Source organism: Eurosta solidaginis, chromosome 1 (assembly GCF_040869045.1).
Source record: "Eurosta solidaginis isolate ZX-2024a chromosome 1, ASM4086904v1, whole genome shotgun sequence".
NCBI classification, from domain to species: domain Eukaryota; kingdom Metazoa; phylum Arthropoda; class Insecta; order Diptera; family Tephritidae; genus Eurosta; species Eurosta solidaginis.
This window is the reverse complement of record NC_090319.1, coordinates 292,229,738-292,254,542: the sequence shown is the minus strand read 5'-3', so window position 1 is coordinate 292,254,542 and position 24,805 is coordinate 292,229,738. Positions and strand designations below refer to the sequence as shown.

Below are 24,805 nucleotides of genomic sequence, written 5' to 3'. Positions count from 1 at the left end.
TTTGATAACTGTCACGGTTCCGTTGATAAAGCATGGAGAGAAAGGAAAGCAGCTGAAAGGAACGGATAGAAAAAAGATGAGGAAGGGAGAGAAAAGGAAAGATTAGAAGCAAAACTGAAACCGGAACAGGAACGGTATAGCGTTAAATTAATTTGTAATCGAAGTGTTAATAATTTGTTATCAAAGCGTTGTCGCTTTGCTATCGACGGGTTATGGGAGTGTTTTCCGTTTCTTATTGGCGAGCTATTACTTATTTTTCGGTGTGATATCGACGATTAATAAGCGAGTTATCTATTTATTATCGAAGAGATATCGATATTTTATTGACGATTTATAGGTTTGCTCTAGAAAAAATATCGATTTATTAGCGAAGCCTGTTGATTATATATCGTAAATAATGGATGTGTCATAAAAAATTTATCAATTTCAAGTTATTGATTTGTTATCGCCACGGAGTCGATTTTTTGTAGGGAAGTTATCGATATATACTATCAAAACATTATCAATTTGCTATCGAAAATTGTTGATTTTTTTTCGGCATTTTATCATAAGTTATCGACTTGTTATCGATTTTTATCCAACATTTTCGACTTGTTATCGCAGTATTACCAATTTTTGTTCGGCGTCTTATCGATTTAGTAGAAACAATAATTTAGATTTTGATAATGAGCCGATTATATAATTTAACTTATCTATGATATATCGATTTTTTATTGACAAGTTATCGGTTTTATATGGAAAAGTTATTTATTTATGATGAAAGCTTGTCGATTGTCTATCGTAAAATTATAGCTATATCATCTAAAAGTTATCAATTTGATATCTTAAAATGGTTGATTAATTTTCGCCTGTTATTAATTCGTTAGTGGAAAATTTACGATATATTATACAAATATTACCATTATTTTTATTTTTGGCATGTTATCGATTTGTTAGTTAAAGCTATTGACTTTCCATCGATTTATAATCTAAAACTTATCGAAATATTATCGCGCTATTATCAATTTATGATCGACGTCTTTTCGACAATATATTTTTCATATTAAGTCGATACTAAAATACAACTTTTCAGTGTAGTGTTTTACCGATGAGAAACCGTCAAAGCATATATCAAATATATCTATCCCCCGATTTACACGGAAGATCGGTTCCAGGCAAAACCGTGTAAAGTGAAATCTTCATTTTCCTATACAAAATCCGTGTAAAGCGAAAAAACTACCCAATTCAGTCATTTATTTAAATAAAACAAAACTAAAACATCTTAATGAAGATTCACAGAAAGATAATTCAATCGTTAACTTACCAGTTCAAACCAAAAAAACTCGCAATAATAGTAAAAATTGTGTTCAAATTTTCATCAAACGATTTTCCTTCCACATGAACTACATATGTACTCTGCGTTTGGTTATGTACATACATATTCACAATAAGGGGAATCCATCAATATTGCAATCAGGTTTTTAATGATTTGTGAATCTTCGGAGTTTTTCTAATTTTGCTGATTTATGAACCGTGTAAAAGCGAAATCGTGTAACACAAGTACCGTGTAAATCGGGGGATAGTGTCGTTTGAAATTATTTCTTTCTGGGGGAGTTAAGTCTGTTGCTAGTTAAACTCAACCCCTAGGCGAGCACTAGCTAATTTAAAAGCAATAGTTTTCTAGACGTACATCTGTATGTTTACGCATCGAGCTTAGCGAGTACTAGCACTTTTCTTAAATTATTTTTCTTTCAACTGGATTAAGCTTGAATTATAAGCTTTCAGAAATACATTGTACACTGCATTTGAGGTTTTCTGAACATATTGTACATATGTACATACGTATGTATATGGGGTGTTCCATCCCATTTCGACCAATTTTGAACCCAACCCCATTAGAATTGGCTGAAAGTTTTACTTCTTTTTCTAGCTTACGAAAGACTTTTTTCAGAAGTTTTTCAAATTTTTTCATCCAACTCAAAAAAAGTTATGAGTTTTTAAAACAACACCGTTCTTGTTTTCAAAATGCTATAACTTTTTCAAAAATTGGCCGTTTGGGATTTTTTTTATTTGTTTTTCAATGTACTTTCGGAAAAAATTCAAAAAAATGTTTAAAGTTTTTTTGTGATTTTTCAGTTTTTCGAGATTTTTCGAATTTCCCCTTTTTTTCTCATAAAAAACTTCAATCAATTCTGCAATCATCCCCACTAATCCCGGAGTAGGCCGACAATTTTTTTTTTTTTTTATTTAATTGAAAAAAAAAAACTTTAAAATTTTTTTGGATTTTTTCCGAAAAGTACATTTAAAAACATATTAAAAAAAAAATGATCCCAAACGGTCAATTTTTGAAAAAGCTATAGCATTTTGAAAACAAAAACGGTGTTTTTTTTAAAAATTCATAACTTTTTTTGAGTTGGATGAAAAAATTTGAAAAACTTCTGAAAAACGTCTTTCGTAAGCTAGAAAAAGAAGAAAAACTTTCAGCCAATTCTAAAGGGGTCGGGTTCAAAATTGGTCGAAATGGGATGGAATACCCCATATGTATTGGTGCGAAACATTTTGATACCCTGTTGTTAAAAAAATATGTATTTCACCCACTGTCTATAATTAAAGCATCATTCTCATTGTCACCTCTTATATGTAATTAATGAATCATAATTGAATTGACACCTTAGCAGAAAATTAGTACTTCTACATATTAGTTTATCAAATAGGAAAATATGTAGGGTATATAAACAGAGAAGTATTTCACTGGCGTCTCAAAATATTTGATAGAAAATAATATTAGCACAATAGTTCGGTGACAAATTTTGTGAGGTGAAAGGACATCGTTATTTGACTAAATAATAAAATCAAAATTTAAATAAATAAATTATTATATTAGTTTATTAAAAACAAAAAATTTAGATAGATACAATACAATGCATTCGCCAATAATATTTTTAAGTACACTTCTGTTTTTATCCAGTTTTCCTTTTAATATTGTTCGTGCACAAATGGAGCTAAGACGCGATGATACTGTAAGTACTAACAAGAATGGAAATATTATCACAATAAAACAACAAAAGTTCGTGCTCTGTTTATGTTTAGCTTTAATGTTATTTGTTTTTTTAGTATCCACCACCAGAACTATTGAAGGCGCTACGCCCATTTCATGACTCCTGTGTTACTAAAACGGGTGTAACCGAAGGTAATCTAAAGCTCTTTATTTCAGTGATATAAAAAGAGCCTATCTTTGATATTTAACATGTACTAGCCTTTATCCGTGGCTCCTCGACATGAAGAAGAAAAAAAAAAAAAAAAAATAACCCCGAAAATATTCCGAAATTTTTAATCAAACTATCGTGAATAGTGAAAATCATTTAGAGGTGGTGCCCCATAATAGTTACGAAACGTACTAGAAATCATTAAAAAAAAATTCATAAATATTTTAAAATGTTATCAAATTCCTGAATTCATCGGTGATAGTCTGCAATTTATGCTGTAGTTAATCTGAGAATTACCTTCTTTCCAAAATTGTTTAGATAAAAATCTACATGAAGCACGAATTATATATTATTAGTGTGGATTAGGTAGACTAAATGTGTTACCAGATTTTGTTTGGCGACCAAACGTAAGAACCCAAATCAGGTGCCAGGTCCTATGTTATAGAATAACGCCGTCGTCTTAGCAAATACTAGAAGTAATCAAGGACCTTGCTAAATTGCTGCCTCGAGAACTGGCTACTCAGTCGCTCCTACTAGCTGGAGTAATGGCCTGGCGAGGGCACGGCACAAATACAGAACGTGCTCAGCCGTTTCTTCATGCAGCTTGAACTTCCCGCTGTTACCGGCGAGGCCTAACTTAGAAACATATGACGCCAGCATGCAGTGCCCAGTTAGTATGCTCATCGTGAGCTATAAATCTGCTTTCTTCAGAGATATTAGCCAATTTGCGAATCTTATATCGTATGGCTTGCACAGGACTTTAGAAATTTTACAGCTTCACGCTTCTGTTCATGCCTTTTCTGCTTGTTGTATCATATGCAATTGCTTTCTCCTATTGATTCCTCCCAAACGAATTGGGACGTTTACCATCGATGCTGCGAGTGCTGCACCCTCCTTAGGCAATTCATCAGCGTTTTTGTAACCTTTTATCCCATTATGACCGAAGATCCAGTGATCAGGCCTAAGCAGAGTTTTTCCAATGCTTCTTTACCTTCCGGGACACTTCTTGTTTGAGATGATTACATTAATCGCCGCCTGATTATATATATATAGAGAGGCGTCTGCAGTTTAAGCACGCTTTCTCCAGAATTTTTGGCGCTCTCTTCACTACTATAATGTCCGCCTGAAAGACGCTGCTGTAATTTGGCAGCGTGTAAGATATAGTTTTTTCTGGATCGACACAGTAAACAGCATATATGTATAATTTTTGCACCCTGGCGCCAATCCTCCGGCTCAATTATGACTCCCGAGGCCTTAAGCCGTGGCTAACGTGATATATTTGGCATTAGGTATGCAGGCGGGATATATAAAATGGCATGCAAAGGCTGTCCTCCATACAAGGGCCGCATAGTAAAGTATGGGAGAGAGAGTTCTTCCACATGGTGTTTACACGAAGCGGTCCTAAAAATCTCAAAAAGACTCCCGCATATTTTTGGAGAAATGGTCATGAATTAGGAAGTGATGCAAAGCAGTATTCTAAATGGTCCAGAAATATTCCTAAAAAAATTGCAATACATAGATCCGGAAAGGTCCCTAAAATAATCCTAAATTATTCGCCTAATAATCCTGAAATAATCTGGAAATAACCACGAAACGATCCAGAAGACAATACCGATACTGTCCCGAAATTATCTTGAATAACCCTAAAAGTACTGAAACAATTCCGAAAACAGTCCCGAAACGATCTCAAATAGTTCCGGTTGAATACTGAAAACCATATTGAAATAGTTCTGATTTTATTCCGAAAACAATCTTGAAACTATAGCAAAATGAGCCAAAAAATATCAGTGATCCAGAAATAATATCAAAACGAACGCGAATTCAAATTTATTTACTCAGTAGCTCCCTGTAAACCTACGTCTAGATCTACTTATATTTTGAATTTACATCTAAGTAAATAATATTCTCTTAACTTAAATCTAATAATAATCCTATCTGCTTTGCAAGTCTCATAGTCTCATATTGTGCATGTTTTTATGTTGTTTACTTAGAAGCCATAAAGGAATTCAGTGACGGCGATGTACACGAGGATGAAGCGCTCAAATGTTATATGTATTGCGTGTTTGAGGAAACGGATGTATTGCACGAAGATGGCGAGGTGCACTTAGAGAAAATTTTAGACAGTTTGCCAAATTCAATGCACAATATTGCTTTACATATGGGAAAGAAATGCCTTTATCCCAAAGGTGATACGAAATGTGAACGCGCATTTTGGCTGCATCGTTGCTGGAAGGAATCAGATCCAAAGGTAAACAATTTTTATAAACAATAAAAATTATATATATATACACACTAGGGTGGGTTTCCAATTTTCTCCATTCTCATCCTTTCTGTAATAGCAAGGTCAAAAATATCACGTTAAATTTGTTTTTTAGTACCCCAAATCGATAGCGCTGAGCGGATACGGTTAATGTGTATTGCACAAGCATAACCGTTCATATGACGCTCAAATAAAAAATATTAAAAATATTAGAATATCATTTTTAACCACTGTGCGATACCCCTTAATCGATTCAAATCAGGACCAAAATTTATGTATTATATGAACTCCTATTTCAATATTTGTTATTAGAAAAAATAATGTTTTTAACTTTTTCGAGTCTCCATAGAGAATTCTTAACTTTGACCCCTGTGCGACACTAGAATTAAAACCAAGATTTGTAAGTGATATTTTTTCCTTGGTATTATTGTTTTAAGGCTTGAGACAAATTTTTTTTTTTTTATATTTGAATTATAAGGACCACCCTAATATATGCACATATCCAACTGAATTGGTAGAAAATCATGCAGATGAGAAATTAAGTTGAAGACGGTTGTCTGACTAACTTTGTAGAATAATGGCAATTTTGACTCGCTATACGATTACCGTATCTGGTAATCAGAAACACATTTGAGTAGCTCGGGGATGTTTCAGAATTATTTCGGAATTTTTCGGGATAACACCGGGAATATTCTGTAGAAAATTTCAAAGGAACCTAGAATTTTTTTCCAGACTATTTAAGAGGCTATTTCCGGGTAAATTCAAAAAAATATAGTAATTATTCTTGTACAAAGCCGGGATTACTTTGGTTTTGCTTCAGAGATTAAATAACACCTACTGCGGGGTTTATTAAGAACTCTTTCATAAATATTCCGGAATTATATTCGTTTCGGAATTACTTAAAGTTAATTACGACTCAGTAGAACTTCTTTCGGAAGTTCTCCTTAAATTTAATAAATAGGTTAAGCTAGTCACAGTCAAGGTTTTTTTTACTGCAACTACCATTTTCCACCTGCATGGTATTTTTCCGCAAACTATTGAGGTTTGTATTTAAATATATAATTTTAAATTTGTTTTTCAGCACTACTTTTTGATATGAGATCATGCAGTCATCAGAACACTTGCCAACTGATAAATATATGTGGATTTTGCCAAAATATATTACGTAAAGATGCATATTAACTCAAAATATTTGTGCTTATATTCGAGATGTATTCGGTTATATTGTAGACTTTTTATTTTTTTTATTTAATGAAATATAGTTTTGACGAACATTCCAAAAATTAAAAACAAACCATTAAAGAAGGCTAAGTTCGGGTGTAGCCGAACATTACATACTCAGCTGAGAGCTATGGAGATAAAATAAGGGAAATCACCATGTAGGAAAATGAACCTAGGGGTACCCCTGGAATGTGTTTGTATGACATGTGTATCAAATGGAAGGTATTTTGAAGAGTATTTTAAGAGCGAGTGGGCCATAGTTCTATAGGTGGACGCCATTTAGGGATATAGCCATAAAGGTGGACCAGGGGTGACTTTAGAATTTGTTTGTACGATATGGGTATCAAATTAAATGTATTAATGAGGGTTTTAAAAGGGAGTGGTGGTAGTTGTATATGTGAAGGTGTTTTCGAGATATCGACCGAAATGTGTACCAGGGTGACCTAGAACATCATCTGTCGGGTACCGATAATTTATTTATATATGTAATACCACGAACAGTATTCCTGCCGTAGTTTTAAGGGCTTTTGATTTCGACCTGCAGAAGTTTGTCATTTTCTTCTACTTAATATGGTAGATGTCACACCCATTTTACAAAGTTTTTTATAAAGTTATATTTTGCGTCAATAAACCAATCCAATTACCATGTTTCATCACTTTTTTCGTATTAATTATGGCATTTTTTGAATTTTTCGTAATTTTCGAAATCGAAAAAGTGGGCGTGGTTATAGTCGGATTTCGGCCGTTTTTTATACCAATGCAAAATGAGTTGAGATAAGTACGTGAACTGAGTTTAGTAAAGATATATCGATTTTTGCTCAAGTTATCGTGTTAACGGCCGAGCGGAAGGACAGGCGGTTGACTGTGTATAAAAACTGGTCATGGTTTCAACCGATTTCGCCCTTTTCACAGAAAATAGTTATCGTCTTAGAATCTAAGACCATACCAAATTTCACAAGGATTGGTAAATTTTTGTTGACTTATGGCATTAAAAGTATCCTAGACAAATTAAATGAAAAAGGCGGAGCCACGCCCATTTTGAAATTTTCTTTTATTTTTGTATTTTGTTGCACCATATCATTACGGGAATTGAAAGTTGACATAATTTACTTATATACTTTAAAAATATAAATTTTTTTGTTAAAATTTGACTTAAAAAAATTTTTTTTTAAGTGGGCGTGGTCGTTCCCCGATTTTGCTAGTTTTTATTAAGCATACATATAGTAATAGAAGTAACGTTCCTGCCAAATTTCATCATGATATCTTCAACGACTGCCAAATTACAGCTTGCAAAACTTCTAAATTACCTTCTTGTAAAAGTGGGCGATGCCACGCCCATTGTCCAAAATTTTACTAATTTTCTATTCCGCGTCATTAGTTCAACTCACCTGCCAAGTTTCATCGCTTTATCCGCCTTTCGTAATGAATTATCACACTTTTTGTGTTTTTCGAAATTTTCGATATCGAAAAAGTGGGCGTGGTTATAGTCCGATTTCGTTCATTTTAAAAATCGATCTGAGATGAGTACCCGGGAACCTACATTCCAAATTTCATCAAGATACCTCAAAATTTACTCAAGTTAGCGTGTTAACGGTCGGAGGGACGGACATGGCTCAATCAATTTTTTTTTCGATACTCATGATTTTGATATATGGAAGTCTATATCTATCTCGATTTCTTTATACCTGTACAAACAACCGTTATCCAATCAAATTTATTATACTCTGTGAGCTCTGCTCAACTTAGTATGATGAACATGTTTATTAGGTCAAATACAGAGCTTAGCAGTTCTGGGAGCCAAAGATGTCTAAAAAAACATAAATGTAAAAAAATATAAGCAAGTAATAATCTCATTTCAAACGTATAGCAAATAGATATGATAATGCGCTCTTACGCATATACGGTAACACCTCTTACGTTGCTACGATTAACGCTACTAAGCTAATACGTATTTACGCTGTTATGCTTGTTTGATACTAAACTAGTACGCTTTTACTCTGCAAGCTACTAGAATTATATGCTTCTACGCCACTCTTATACGCAAACAACTTTTGATTTTTTGATTTTGGTACCTTTTGCTCCAATAAGTTCTTATGCTTTAAAGTTGATATACAAAACGATATCACCGTGATACACTTTCACGTACATTCGCCTTTTCCTGTTTCGTCCACACGTGTTTAGCCTTAACCATTTTTGCGATAATACGCTTCTTCATTGCGCATACACTTCTTTATTGATACGCTTATACGCCAAAACGCTTTAAGGAACATTCCTTGAAATTTAGTGCCAAGGTAGCCTAACGGTAAAAAGCTGTCAATGTTAAAGCTCAAAGGATGACATCCGTAGTATAAAATAGAAATGGTTTAGTATAAGAGTTTGTATACACCTGCAAACTATATACATGGCACACCTGCCTACCTGCTTAGAATAGCTATTTTAGTGACAGCGTATTCCTATTTTATATGGATGAGGAACCTAGAAAGCATAATATTACCGGCGGTGTCTCTTAGGGATCTGTTGTAGGGCCTACACTATGGAGTCCCGGTGGCACGCAAATTGTCGGCTATGCGGATGATATTGTCACAGTACCAGTGACCAAGAAGCTGGATCTGCTTCATGCATTATGTAATAACGCTGTAGGTAGAAAAGAGGAATGGCGAACGAGCATGGGCTTGAAATGGCTAGCAATGCGACGGAAGTGGTTTTGGTGACCTCAAGCGGACTGTGGATGAGTTAGTCTCAACTATAGGAGATTATGAGTAAAGGGGAAGCCTTTCTTGAAATATTTACGCGCAAAAAATGACTCAAAACTAACTTTTAAGGAGCACTTGAAGGTGATGGGTGAGAAAGTTTCTAGAGATGGCGGAGCACTTGCGCGAATAATGCCCAACGTTGGCGACCCAGGTGAGGCTACTCGTCAGCTTTAGACAACGTAGCTAGTTCGATTATATTATATGCAGCACCAGTATGGTACGCGGCCACCGTGGTGTGATGGTAGCGTGCTCCGCCTATCACACCGTATGCCCTGGGTTCAACTCCCGGGCAAAGCAACATCAAAATTTTAGAAATAAGATTTTTCAATTAGAAGAACATTTTTCTAAGCGGGGTCGCCCCTCGGCAGTGTCTGGCAAGCGCTCCGATTGTATTTCTGCCATGAAAAGCTCTCAGTGAAAACTCATCTGCCTTGCAGATGCCGTTCGGAGTCGGCATAAAACATGTAGGTCCCGTCCGGCCAATTTGTAGGGAAAAATCAAGAGGAGCACGACGCAAATTGGAAGAGAAGCTCGGCCTTAGATCTCTTCGGAGGTTATCGCGCCTTACATTTATTTTTTTTTATTTAGTATGGTACGGATCTAAAATGACCAACCAAAAAGATATACTAGCGCCTACCTCATTGCTGCTATACGAATAGTATGTGCTTATCTGATGGTGTCCGAAGACGCGATCCTTATTTTATCTCGGAAAATCCCAGTAAATCTACTGTCAAGTGAAAGGACCGATATAAATGGAATTGAAATCGGCTAACCATTTGAAAATGCCAAGAACAGCGTAAGGTCACGAACAGTAGTTAGGTGACAAGAACGGTGGGAAGAATAGAGGAAAGGGCGCTGGACCTTCATGTTGTTTCGGAATATGGCAGCATGGTACGAGCGGAAGCACGGCAAAGGAAACTTTTACCCCACGCAGTTATTGAGTGGGCACGGAAATTTCAAAGGGTATAGAGGAGGATTCTTTCTGTCTACACTATCCCGCCGAATTGGAAAACGCAGAACACGTATTGTTTCTTTGACCTCGTGCTCGCGGCGAAAGAGACTCTGTACACAGAGTTTTTGAAGAAGAGCCTTCCATTAAGAATTCAGTTTTCCTAATATGTAGAGACATGCATTTTTGAACGAATGGAAGTAAAATGGCGCTTCTTATGACACGCGTGACGTTTTGCTTAACGGCGGAACCGCGTGGTGTGGATACATAAACAGGATTACGCTGGTTCCATCGGGCTACTTGGAGGCAGCGCCATGCCCCAACGTTCTGGAACAGGTTCATACCTTTGGTAAATTTTTAAATGAAATAAGCTTAAGCGATATTATCAAATCGCACATGCGTATTATGAACGCATTTTATATACATATACGCCTATCCACAGGTGCACCCTGATTAAAGTTGGTGTCAGCCACAGCCATTGGTGTTGCATTGTTAGCCTTTTCCGGTATGGGGTTATAGCAAGTAAACAATGAATGGCAATGCGCCAATGTGGAAATATTTTAGGCAAATTGAACGTTTAACTGTGTAAACAAACGCTAGAATCGCTCACCTAGTACAATAATGTTATAAGTCAAAAAACAATTTTTTTTAGGATAGTTATAGTAAGGCTTTAACTACATAGATTTGTGAACATAAATGTCGTCTTCCATTTTTATTTGAAGCTCGTTATTTTCAATAGAGAGCGACGATTGTTGTAAAACATCGCTCATGATATTCGGTATAATTTTCCGCAATTAACTGGAAAATTGTACTTATTGAGTTCTTCCTCTAATAAAGTAATTGAGCTATAAGTTTATGTATGTGTGCATGTATGTAAATAAGTTCTAACGTATAATTATATATTAATTAGTGTTTAATTTAACGCACCGCTAAACAGAATTATGATGGTTATTTGGCAAATGGAAGCTTTGCTAATGTTTTCAGTGACATTTGCTGTGGAATTGAGTATTTTACAACACTAACTGCGTAGTTACATTACTACATCTAATAATTACAGCTGAAGCATGTAAAATTCATATCAATGCACATATGTTACATACAATCAAATGCCCATATATTTGTATGTAACTGAGATCAAAAGAGGCACTATCAGCTCATGAAAATGTATATAAACATATTCATATAGATATATATGACGTAGTTAAAGAATGACAAAATACCGAATGAGTAGTTCTCTGTAAGTTTGCGAATATTTCGCATTCGATACTTTCAAGTATGTACTCGGTCAAATATCAGCGATGCCGACCATTTTCGATAAAAAAACAGTGTCGGCAAAAAACAAGTAGTTCCCCTCCCGACAATATGTAGGTAAAATTAAAAGAAGCACGTCGCAAATTTGAAGAGAAGCTCGGCCTAAAATCTCATCGGAAGTTATCGCACCTTACATTTATTAATTTGTTTTGTTTATTTATGTATGTTAACTCGCCCCGGCTTTGAAATCAGACCACAACTGAGGTAACTTTGCAGGAAACATAAAATTTAACGCTTTTTGACAGCAGCTTCGTTGGCATCTTATCGACAACAATCGATACCGATAAGCTACCACTATTCAACTATTGCAGCAGAAGAAGAAACCAGAATACCAAGGGAGACACGAGTTACCCTGGCCCAAATTCGTTCTGGATACTGTAACACATGACAGCAACCAATTGAAAAGATGGTCCATCTGTCTGTGTGAACGCAAACGAGTGCATCAATTTGGTGTTGTCTGTTTAGACATTTGTCAGAATCGACCGGATCGGACCACTATAGTCTATAGTATATATCCTCCTTACAAGAAGAGATCAGTCGTACATATAGTATATACCTCATATAAACCGATTGTCCAGATAAGAAGTTTTTCATCATTTCTGCCCTACTTTAACAGCTAGAAGCTTCAAATTTCACAAACTACTTACGTATATGTCACATATTGTTCAGATAAGTTGTTCGTGGTCATAGCTATCTCATGTGCACAACAAAAACGTGAAACTTAGTGTGGGGATAAGCGATCTATTTTTTAGTTAATAGTTATCGAAAACGTCGCTTATGCGCATCTGTTCTTTATATATTACATTTCTTTTACAACCGATTATTTGCAATGGGATAAGGTTATTAAGGCGCAGCCGAAGACAGTCCCGTTTTTACTTATTTTTAATTAGTATCCGCACTAGCTTCCATTGAGTACTATTCAAGGAGTACCGGTATCGAACCGTTTTCGAAAAGTGCGGTCACTATGAGAATGGGTGTATCTACACAGAACCGCAACAATGAAAATCAATTTTGAAAAATGTACAAATATATTTGTTATTCTAAGTAAAACTACATACAAAGTACTCACATATAAATAAATAAATATGTATTAGTGTTTGCAGGCGGTAATCAAAATAAACAAATCTTTAACTTTACTAATACTCGGTAATTTTGTCACCATTGAAATGAAATCCAATGATGATTTAAAGGCGTTGCAATTGGTGCAAAGTGGACCGTAAAACAAATAGTTTGTTCAATTATTCATTTGAATATATTTATGTATGTATATTAACCTGGCTTGATTTGTATGGACGACAGTTAACCTATATCGCGCCATCGATTTTTCGATAGGATTTGGGCTAAGAAAAAAAAGTTCCACTACGCATACCCAAAAAAATAATTTTCTAGCCTGCAAAATTTGAGTTTTTTTACTTTTTTTCTTTGATTTTTAAGGTTTTTTTCATGACCTACTTAAAAAATTTTCATATGATTTTAAAATTTTCATGTATACCCTGTCCGACTCAAAATTGCCCGCTAAAAACTTTGGTGATAACAGCTTTTTGAAAAAAAAAATATATTTTTTGGGTTTTGAAGAGTGTTTTGGTGAAAAAATTATTTTTTCGCCATTTTTTTAAGGGTTTCTTCAGAAACGTGCAAAAGTGTTGCCGATGAAAACGAATTTGTCTCATAGTTCCTATCCCACTTAAAATTATGTAGTAAAAACGTTGGTATTAACAGTTTAAAAATTTTTTTTTTTTGGTTTTTGGGACTTGTTTTGGTCGAAATCGATTTTTTTCATTTTTAAGGCTCAAATCATTTTTTATGTATATGTTTCCGTCAAACCCACCAATAAGTATACCAAAATGATCAGGGGACGAGCTATGTTAATTTAGCCATGTCCCTCTGTCCGTCCGTCCGTCCGTCTGTCCGTTTGTTTGAACGCAAACTAGTCCCTCAATTTTTGAGATATCTTGATGAAATTTGGTAAGCAAGCATATTTGATGGAGGATTTGACATTTGTCGGAATAGACCGGATCGGACCACTATAGCACGTACCACTATAACGTTTTTATACTCAGTTGAGCAGAGCTCACAGAGTATATTAAGTTTGATTGGATAACGGTTGGTTGTACATATATAAAGGAATCGAGATAGATATAGACTTCCATATATCAAAATAATCAGGATGCAAAAAAAATTTGATTGAGCCATGTCCGTCCGTCCGTCCGTTAACACGATAACTTGAGTAAATTTTGAGGTATCTTGATGAAATTTGGTATGTAGGTTCCTGAGCACTCATCTCAGATCGCTATTTAAAATGAACGATATCGGACTATAACCACGCCCACTTTTTCGATATCGAAAATTTCGAAAAACCGAAAATATGCGATAATTCTTTGCCAAAGGCGGTTAAAGCGATGAAACTTGGTAGATGGGTTGACGTTACGACGCAGAATAGAAAATTAGTAAGATTTTGGACAAATTCAAATTTTAACAAAAAATTTAATATCTTTACTGTATATAAGTAAATTAAGTCAAAATTCAACTCCAGTAATGATATGATGCAACAAAATACAAAACTAAAAGAAAATTTCAAAATGGGCGTGGCTCCGCCCATTTTCATTTAGTGTGTCTAGAATACTTTTAATGCCATAAGTCGAACAAAAATTTACCAATCCTTTTGAAATTTGGTAGGAGCATAGATTCTATGACGCTAACTGTTCTCTGTGAAAATGGGCGAAATCGGTGGAAGCCACGCCCAGTTTTTATACACAGTCCACCGTCTGTCCTTCCGCTCGGCCGTTAACACAATAACTTGAGCAAAAACCGATATATCCTTACTAAACTTAGCCCACGTATTATCTGAACTCACTTTATCTTGGTATAAAAAATGGCCGAAATCCGACCATAACCACGCCCACTTTATCGATATCGAAAATTACGAAAAATTAAAAAAATGCCATAATTCTATACCAAATACGAAAAAAGGGATGAAACATGGTAACTGGATTGGTTTATTGACGCAAAATATAACTTTGGAAAAAACTTTGTAAAATGGGTGTGACACCTACCATATTAAGTAGAAGAAAATGAAAAAGTACCCGACAGATGATTTTCTGGATCACCTGATCCACATTTGGTCGATATCGCGAGAACGCCTTCACATATACATCTAAGGGCCACTCGCTTTTAAAACCCTCATTAATATCTTTAATTTGATATCCATATCGTACAAACACATTCTAGAGTCAACCCTGGCCCACCCTAATGGCGATATCTCGAAAAGGCGTGCACCTATAGACCTAATGCCCACTCCCTCTTAAAATGCTCAGTAACACCTTTCGTTTGATACCCATATCGTAAAAACATTCTAGAGTCACCCCTGGCCCACCCTAATGGCCATATCTCGAAAAGGCGTCCACCTATAGACCTAATGTCCACTCCCTCTTAAAATGCTCAGTAACACCTTTCTTTTGATACCCATATCGTACAAACATTCTAGAGTCACCCCTGACCCACCCTAATGGCGATATCTCGAAAAGGCGTCCACCTATAGAACTGAGGATTACTCCCTTTTAAAATACTCATTACCACCTTTCATTTGATACCCATATCGTACAAACACATTCTAGAGTCACCCTGGCCCACCCTAATGGCGATATCTCGAAAAGGCGTCCACCTATAGACCTAGTGCCCACTCCATCTTAAAATGCTCAGTAACACCTTTCGTTTGATACCCATATCGTACAAACACATTCTAGAGTCACCCCTGGCCCACCCTAATGGCGACATTTCGAAAAGGCGTCCACCTATAGACCTAATGCCCACTCCCTCTTAAAACGCTCAGTAACACCTTTCTTTTGATACCCATATCGTACAAACATTCTAGAGTCACCCCTGGCCCACCCTAATGGCGATATCTCGAAAAGGCGTCCACCTATAGACCTAGTGCCCACTCCATCTTAAAATGCTCAGTAACACCTTTCGTTTGATACCCATATCGTACAAACACATTCTAGAGTCACCCCTGGCCCACCCTAATGGCGACATTTCGAAAAGGCGTCCACCTATAGACCTAATGCCCACTCCCTCTTAAAACGCTCAGTAACACCTTTCTTTTGATACCCATATCGTACAAACATTCTAGAGTCACCCCTGGCCCACCCTAATGGCGATATCTCGAAAAGGCGTCCACCTATAGACCTAATGCCCACTCCCTTTTAAAATACTCATTACCACCTTTCATTTGATACCCATATCGTACAAACATTCTAGAGTCACCCCTGGCCCACCCTAATGGCGATATCTCGAAAAGGCGCCCACCTATAGACCTAATGCCCACTTTCTCTTAAAATGCTCAGTAACACCTTTCGTTTGATACCCATATCGTACAAACACATTCTAGAGTCACCCCTGGCCCACCCTAATGGCGACATTTCGAAAAGGCGTCCACCTATAGACCTAATGCCCACTCCCTCTTAAAACGCTCAGTAACACCTTTCTTTTGATACCCATATCGTACAAACATTCTAGAGTCACCCCTTGCCCACCCTAATGGCGATATCTCGAAAAGGCGTCCACCTATAGACCTAATGCCCACTCCCTTTTAAAATACTCATTACCACCTTTCATTTGATACCCATATCGTACAAACATTCTAGAGTCACCCCTGGCCCACCCTAATGGCGATATCTCGAAAAGGCGTCCACCTATAGACCTAATGTCCACTCCCTCTTAAAATGCTCAGTAACACCTTTCTTTTGATACCCATATCGTAAAAACATTCTAGAGTCACCCCTGGCCCACCCTAATGGCCATATCTCGAAAAGGCGTCCACCTATAGACCTAATGTCCACTCCCTCTTAAAATGCTCAGTAACACCTTTCTTTTGATACCCATATCGTACAAACATTCTAGAGTCACCCCTGGCCCACCCTAATGGCGATATCTCGAAAAGGCGCCCACCTATAGACCTAATGCCCACTTTCTCTTAAAATGCTCAGTAACACCTTTCGTTTGATACCCATATCGTACAAACATTCTAGAGTCACCCCTGGCCCACCCTAATGGCGGTATCTCGAAAAGGCGTCCACCTATAGACCTAGTGCCCACTCCATCTTAAAATGCTCAGTAACACCTTTCGTTTGATACCCATATCGTACAAACACTTTCTAGAGTCACCCCTGGCCCACCCTAATGGCGACATTTCGAAAAGGCGTCCACCTATAGACCTAATGCCCACTCCCTCTTAAAACGCTCAGTAACACCTTTCTTTTGATACCCATATCGTACAAACATTCTAGAGTCACCCCTGGCCCACCCTAATGGCGATATCTCGAAAAGGCGTCCACCTATAGACCTAATGCCCACTCCCTTTTAAAATACTCATTACCACCTTTCATTTGATACCCATATCGTACAAACACATTCCAGAGTCACCCTGGCCCACCCTAATGGCGATATCTCGAAAAGGCGTCCACCTATGGACCTAATGCCCACTCCGTCTTAAAATGCTCAGTAACACCTTTCTTTTGATACCCATATCGTACAAACATTCTAGAGTCACCCCTGGCCCACCCTAATGGCGATATCTCGAAAAGGCGCCCACCTATAGACCTAATGCCCACTTTCTCTTAAAATGCTCAGTAACACCTTTCGTTTGATACCCATATCGTACAAACATTCTAGAGTCACCCCTGGCCCACCCTAATGGCGATATCTCGAAAAGGCGTCCACCTATAGACCTAGTGCCCACTCCATCTTAAAATGCTCAGTAACACCTTTCGTTTGATACCCATATCGTACAAACACTTTCTAGAGTCACCCCTGGCCCACCCTAATGGCGACATTTCGAAAAGGCGTCCACCTATAGACCTAATGCCCACTCCCTCTTAAAACGCTCAGTAACACCTTTCATTTGATTCCCATATCGTACAGCTAGAGACACCCCTGGTCCACCTTTATCGCGGTATCTCGAAACGGCGTCCACCTAGGGAACTAAGGATCACTCCTTTTCAAAATACTCATTAACAGCTTTCATTTGATACCCATATCGTACAAACATATTCTAGAGTCACCCCTGGTCCACCTTTATGGGGATTTCTCGAAAAGGCGTTCACCTATAGAACTAAAGCCCATTCCCTTTTAAAATACTCATTATCACCTTTCATTTGATACCCATATCGTACAAACACATTCTAGAGTCAGCCCTGGTCCACCTTTATGGCGATATCCCTAAATGGCGTCCATCCATAGAACTATGGCCTACTCTCTCTTAAAATACTCTTTAATACCTTCCATTTGATACACATGTCATACAACCACATTCCAGGGTTACCCTAGGTTCATTTTCCTACATGGTGATTTTCCTTATTTTGTCTCCATAGCTCTCAACTGAGTATGTAATGTTCGGTTACACCCGAACTTAGCCTTCCTTACTTGTTATCGCATAATTTTAAGTGGGATAGGAACTATGAGAAAAATTCGCTTTCATCGGCAACATTTTTGCACGTTTCTGAAGAAGCCCTTAAAAAAATGGCGAAAAAATAAATTTTTTAACCAAAACACTTCTCAAACCCCCAAAAATTATTTTTTTTTTTTTGTCAAAAAACTGTTATCGCCAAAGTTTTTAGCGGATAATTTTGAGTCAGACAGGGTAAACATGAAAATTTTAAAATCAAATGAAAATTTTTTAAGTAGGTCATGAAAAAACCCTTAAAAATCAAAGAAAAGAAAGTCAAAAAACTCAAATTTTGCAGGCTCAAAAATATTTTTTTTCGGTATGCGTAGTGGAACTTTTTTCCTGAGCCCAAAACCTATCGAAAAATCGATGGCGCCATATAGGTTAATAAATAGATCCAGCTTAATGTATATACTTACAGTTGTATGTATGTAGGCATGATTTTAAATTTTATATTATCCAGGTGATTTCTTGTTTGTTTTACTTTCGATCCTTGCTTTTGTGTTTCCTTTAGTTAAAAGTAAAAAAGTATCTGCACTAAATAAATAATTACGCCATAACAAGCATAGTTATTTTCGTACCAACATTCTATTGTAAACTGTTAGTGGCACTTAGAGAGAGGATACGCCCCAGGGGGTATCCTTTCTCAGTTGATTTGGGTCGTGGTTATAAACGAACTGCTTCAGAACCTTGTAAGTGCGGTCTTTAGGTGGTGGCTTGTGCCGATGGCTTGGCAGTTCTAAAGTGTTACCTGCATGTCGTTACCAGGTGATCCGAATTATGCAGATTACCTGTGAATCCCAGAAAATCAGGGCTGATTTTGTATGCGCGAATTTAGAGCACCGTGTATTTCTGCTGCTGTTTTGTAAGCGTAAGAAAGTACCTTGGGATTATTCTTAATAGCAAGCTATCACGGAAGTTAAATTCGGTAACAGAGCTAGCAAGGCTTTGTATTGCTGAAGAGGGGCGATTGGCAAAAGGTGAGGGCTTTATTTAAGGTTGTAAACTGGCTGTATGATATAGTGGTCTAGCCGATACTATTCAATGACGTTTTTGTTTGGTGGGGAGCAATAGAAATGTCTTCCATGGTCAAAATATTGGAAGCGGTGCAGCGATTGGTAAAGGTTGGAATATGCGCGCCCTTCGCACCCACATTTACACTGGCTCTTAATGCAATGCTTACTTTGTACCCGGTTGATATCGTTGGGCGAAATAGCCGCATCCTGCGCCGCAATATGGTTCCACGTCGTGTTATGTAACCTTGTGAGTAAAGAATATTGCAGCATTCTTACCAACTTAGAATTAATTCTGAATAAAATAGCCTACTGTGCGGCGGCTTCAGCTCCTGTTACTACATTCTCTACTCGTATTTCCTGGAAGGTGTAATGGTTAGGCAAATAAACGACTTAAGCTGCCTGCAAGGTCATCGAGGCGAAGATCGCCGCAATAAAGGATGTGGTTGATAGGATACTTTCCGCCAATGTAACTGCTAGGGAGTTTATCATTTAATCAGCTAGTCATTCGGCTGTCAAAGCGATAAGCCTTGCCGCCTTGAGGGTTTCGGCTATAAGGGGGTGCTTGACATCAGCTGCGTGGCATCTATCGAATTTATGATATAAATTATCTTGACACTAGCTCGAATGGATATCCCTGTCAACTGTCAGGTGATTCTCTTGGCCCAAACAGGCATTGGAGAACTGAATGCGTGTGCAAGTGGAGACTTTGAGATGCCGCTGGCCACTTAATTTCCACATTACATTGGCGGCCACCGTGGTGTGATGGTAGCGTGCTCCGCCTACCACACCGTATGCCCTGGGTTCATACCCCGGGCAAAGCAACATCAACATTTTAGAAATAAGGTTTTTCAATTAGAAGAAAGTGTTTCTAAGCGGGGTCGCCCCACGGCAGTGTTTGGCAAGCGCTCCGAGTGTATTTCTGCCATGAAAAGCTCTCAATGAAAGCTCATCTGCCTTGAAGATGCCGTTCGGAGTCGGTATAAAACATGTAGGTCCCGTCCGGCCAATTTGTAGGGAAAGTCAAGAGGAGCACGACGCAAATTGGAAGAGAAGCTCGGCCTTAGATATCTTCGGAGGTTATCGCGCCTTACATTTATTATTTATTTGAAGTTTTATCGCTATCTGTTGCAAAGGAAGCCAATGAGTCGTCGATAGCAAAGCGATAACACGACAATAAGAAATTGGTAACGCTCCGACAAGAAACCGATAGCTGTTCGATTTGGCATGTATAACTTTTTCAATTTCAGTTTCAATAAAATTTAAATGTATAACTTTTTGATAATAAATCGAAAACATTTCGATACGTTTTTGATAACGATTCAAAGACTTTGTTTTATAACATACCGATAACTTTTTGATAGCAAATCGATAATCTTTTGATTAAAAAATCGATAAGCTTTTGATTTTAAAAATCCGTAAAATTTCGATAACAAATCGATAACTTTTGCTGACTTATCGCTAGCTTGCGATAATTCATATATAAATTTTCGATAATTAATCGAAAGCTTTCCGGCAATAAACCGATAACTCGATAATAACTCGGTAACTTATTGTAAACCTTTTCTAACGAAAGCAAAATTTATAAGACTTCGATAGCAAATGGGTATTTAGTCTATACCTTGTTGATAAAATATATGTATATAATAAACCGATAAATCTTCGATAACACGTCCCCTGTGTAGTGGCTATACTCACGCTTACATTCTGTATTCTGTAGTCAGCACGTTCTGCCAGAATATTCGCTATCGGCGTGCTATCTTTCATAGCTCTTCTGACGTGGTTGAGTCACAAAAACAAACTTTTGGACAAGTCGACGGACATCAAAATTTTCACATTTATAATATTAATAAAATCTATATATATAAAAATCAAATTCTGTGTGTGTGTGTTCGCTGTGGAAACGTATTTCCCACACTTCAATCAACACCAAATTTTGGTCATAGGTTCTTTCGATCAACGGGAAGGTTTTAGGCTAAAAATAATTTCGATAAATAAGGGGGGCGTGGCACCTCCCATACAAATGGAATATTTTGTATTGCATAACTTTGAAGGTATACATGTCAGAACATTGAAATTCAGTAAGGAGTTATATGAGGTCAATCCCTAACACCACCAAGAAAATGCGGAATTGGGAAAAAGGGGGCGTGGCACCTCCCATACAAATGGAAATTTTGGTACTGCATAACTTTGAAGGTATACATGTCAGAACATTGAAATTCAGTAAGGAAAAAAGGATAAGGAAATATGGAATTGGGAAAAAGGGGGCGTGGCACCTCCCATACAAATCTATATATATAAAAATCAAATTCTGTGTGTGTGTGTATTCGCTATGGAAACGTATTTCCCACACTTCAATCATCACCAAATTTTGGTTCTAGGTTCCTCCGATCAAGACGAAAGTTTTTCATATTTCAGAATTAAGAATTTTAAATTTAAATGTTTTTGTTTTTTGGCTATGCGAACGAACTATCTGAGCTCCCAAAAATGATCATGTTAACAAAATCAATGATCGCATTCAAAACCAATTTCCTGAAGAAGTGGCGAAACATATATCGATCGACACAGTTACAGATGAAGATAAAATAGTGAATTATCCAAATGAATTTCTAAACTCCTTCGAACTAAAAGGAATGCCTACGCATATATCAACTTTGAAAATTGACTCACCAATTGTGCAATGGAACCCGACTTTGCGTTTAGAAATTAATGCCGAATGTAACCGAAGCAACAAATTTAGCGGTAAAAGCAAAGGTGAAGATGTGCTCATACCACGAATCCCGATAGATTTGCCATTCAATTTTAAGCGCTTACAGTTTCCTGTACGTATTGCTTTTGCAATTACAATGAACAAAGCGCAAGGACAATCGCCTACTGTTGCAGGATTCAATTTAGAGAGTCCGTGATTTTCCCATGGCCAGCTATATGTTGCTTGCTCTAGAGTTGGAACGCCAAAAAATTTGTTTATCTTTGCACCGAACGAATAAACCAAAACTATTGTGCACCCGCATGCATTACGGTAACATTCAAGAATAAAATGTTTTAACAGAAAGTTTCACCAAATATGCGTACAAAATTAAATTCAATTTACAGAACAATAAATTAAATTATCAACAAACAAAACAAAAAAAATCGGGCGTTATAACGTACGCCGGGTAAAGCTAGTAAGGTGATAAAATCGGTAAGTATTCCCAAAGGGGTATTAAAAGGACTTGTCCGACCGTAAATGAATGCGAAAAAAATTAGCTTTTTCCATATTGCCCATAGGGGTACAAAGAAGTTCAATTTGACAGTAACAGTTCAGGCATAAAGGTTGTTCAAACAAATGGGTACAAAGAGAACCAGCCCGGAACTACCCGTTCAGGTATAACCAGGCATCTATTAGTCTCTGCATAGGACATGATTAAACAAATGGGATCAGTTCGACCTATATACAGAGATAAAACCTAACTTTAGTCATATGCTCCTTTGCGATTTATCTCGGTTTAATAAAGACCAATCGCATTACTTGCAGATACTTGTGTGCACGGTAAGAATAGATTTTGAACAATACTTTTTCTTACCCCGAAATGTACACATCTATAGATAGATATGGATTGCATGTGGAGTTGTTGAAAAAATTGTAATGCAAAATTAGATACTAACTATTAATCAAAGCAGTGCAATAGTTATAGAGCTATATACCTAAACAGAATAAATAAAACAAGTAAGGAAGGCTAAGTTCGGGTGTAACCGAACATTACATACTCAGTTGAGAGCTATGGAGACAAAATAAGGAAAATCACCATGTAGGAAAATGAACCTAGGGTAACCCTGGAGTGTGGTTGTATGACATGTGTATCAAATGGAAGGTATTAAAGATTATTTTAAGAGAGAGTAGGCCATAGTTCTATGGATGGACGCCATTTAGGGATATCGCCATAAAGGAGGACCAGGGCTGACTCTAGAATTTGTTTGTACGATATGGGTATCAAATGAAAGGTTGTAATGAGCATTTTAAGAGGGAGTGGGCATTAGGTCTATAGGTGGACGCCTTTTCGAGATATCGCCATTAGGGTGGGCCAGGGGTGACTCTAGAATGTTTGTACGATATGGGTATCAAACGAAAAGTGTTACTGAGCATTTTAAGAGGGAGTGGGCATTAGGTCTATAGGTGGACGCCTTTTCGAAATGTCGCCATTAGGGTGGGCCAGGGGTGACTATAGAATGTGTTTGTATGATATGGGTATCAAATGAAAGATGGTAATGAGTATTTTAAAAGGGAGTAATCCTTAGTTATATAGGTGGACGCCTTTTCGAGATATCGCCATAAAGGTGGACCAAGGGTGACTCTAGAATGTTTGTACGATATGGGTATCAAACGAAAGGTGTTACTGAGCATTTTAAGAGGGAGTGGGCATGAGGTCTATAGGTGGACGCCTTTTCGAGATATCGTCATTAGGGTGGGCCAGGGGTGACTCTAGAATGTGTTTGTACGATATGGGTATCAAACGAAAGGTGTTACTGAGCATTTTAAGAGGGAGTGGGCATTAGGTCTATAGGTGGACGCCTTTTCGAGATATCGCCATTAGGGTGGGCCAGGGTGACTCTAGAATGTTTGTACGATATGGGTATCAAACGAAAGGTGTTACTGAGCATTTTAAGAGGGAGTGGGCATTAGGTCTATTGGTGGACGCCTTTTCGAGATATCGCCATTAGGGTGGGCCAGGGCTGACTCTAGAATGTGTTTGTACGATATGGATATCAAATGAAAGGTGGTAATGAGTATTTTAAAAGGGAGTAATCCTTAGTTCTATAGGTGGACGCCTTTTCGATATATCGCTATAAAGGTGGACCAACGGTGACTCTAGAATGTTTGTACGATATGGGTATCAAACGAAAGGTGTTACTGAGCATTTTAAGAGGGAGTGGGCATTAGGTCTATAGGTGGACGCCTTTTCGAGTTATCGCCATTAGGGTGGGTCAGGGGTGACTCTAGATTGTTTGTACGATATGGGTATCAAACGGAAGGTGTTACTGAGCATTTTAAGAGGGAGTGGGCATTAGGTCTATAGGTGGACGCCTTTTCGAGATATCGCCATTAGGGTGGACCAGGGGTGACCCTAGAATGTTTGTACGATGTGGGTATCAAACGAAAGGTGTTACTGAGCATTTTAAGAGGGAGTGGACATTAGGTCTATAGGTGGGCGCCTTTTCGAGATATCGCCATTAGGGGGGTCAGGGGTGACTCTAGAATGTTTGTACGATATTGGTATCAAACGAAAACTGTTACTGAGCATTTTAAGAGTGAGTGGGCATTAGGTCTATAGGTGGACGCCTTTTCGAGATATCGCCATTAGGGTGGGCCAGGGGTGACTCTAGAATGTGTTTGTACGATATGGATATCAAATTAAAGGTATTAATGGGGGTTTTAAAAGCGAGTGGCCCTTAGATATATATGTGAAGGCGTTCTCGCGATATCGACCAAAATGTGGGCCAGGTGATCCAGAAAAGCATCTGTCGGGTACTGCTAATTTATTTATATATGCAATACCACTAACAGTATTCCTGCCAAGATTCCAAGGGATGTAGATTTCGCCTTGTAGAACTTTTTCACTTTCTTCTACTTGATATGGTAGGTGTCACACCCATTTTACAAAGTTTTTTCCAAATTTATATTTTGCGTCAATAA

General features: G+C 37.5%; 1 protein-coding gene across 1 annotated transcript; it reads left to right on the top strand.

The window, feature by feature from the left end:
• The first annotated feature begins 2,762 nt into the window (after window positions 1–2,762).
• LOC137243536 (general odorant-binding protein 83a-like) lies at window positions 2,763–6,717 on the top strand. The gene is made up of 4 exons (XM_067771345.1): window positions 2,763–2,999; window positions 3,094–3,169; window positions 5,177–5,433; window positions 6,527–6,717. The coding sequence occupies exons 1-4, from the start codon at window positions 2,901–2,903 to the stop codon at window positions 6,542–6,544; spliced, it is 450 nt and encodes a 149-aa protein (XP_067627446.1). The 5' UTR covers window positions 2,763–2,900; the 3' UTR covers window positions 6,545–6,717.
• Window positions 6,718–24,805: the final 18,088 nt, after the last annotated feature.

Bases quoted from the DNA above. Each gene is read 5' to 3' on its own strand.
- LOC137243536 (XM_067771345.1), top strand. From the start codon at position 2,901: ATGCATTCGCCAATAATATTTTTAAGTACACTTCTGTTTTTATCCAGT. The intron at 3,000-3,093 runs GTAAGTACTAAC...TTGTTTTTTTAG, and splicing joins AGCTAAGACGCGATGATACT to TATCCACCACCAGAACTATT. The intron at 3,170-5,176 runs GTAATCTAAAGC...TTGTTTACTTAG, and splicing joins TAAAACGGGTGTAACCGAAG to AAGCCATAAAGGAATTCAGT.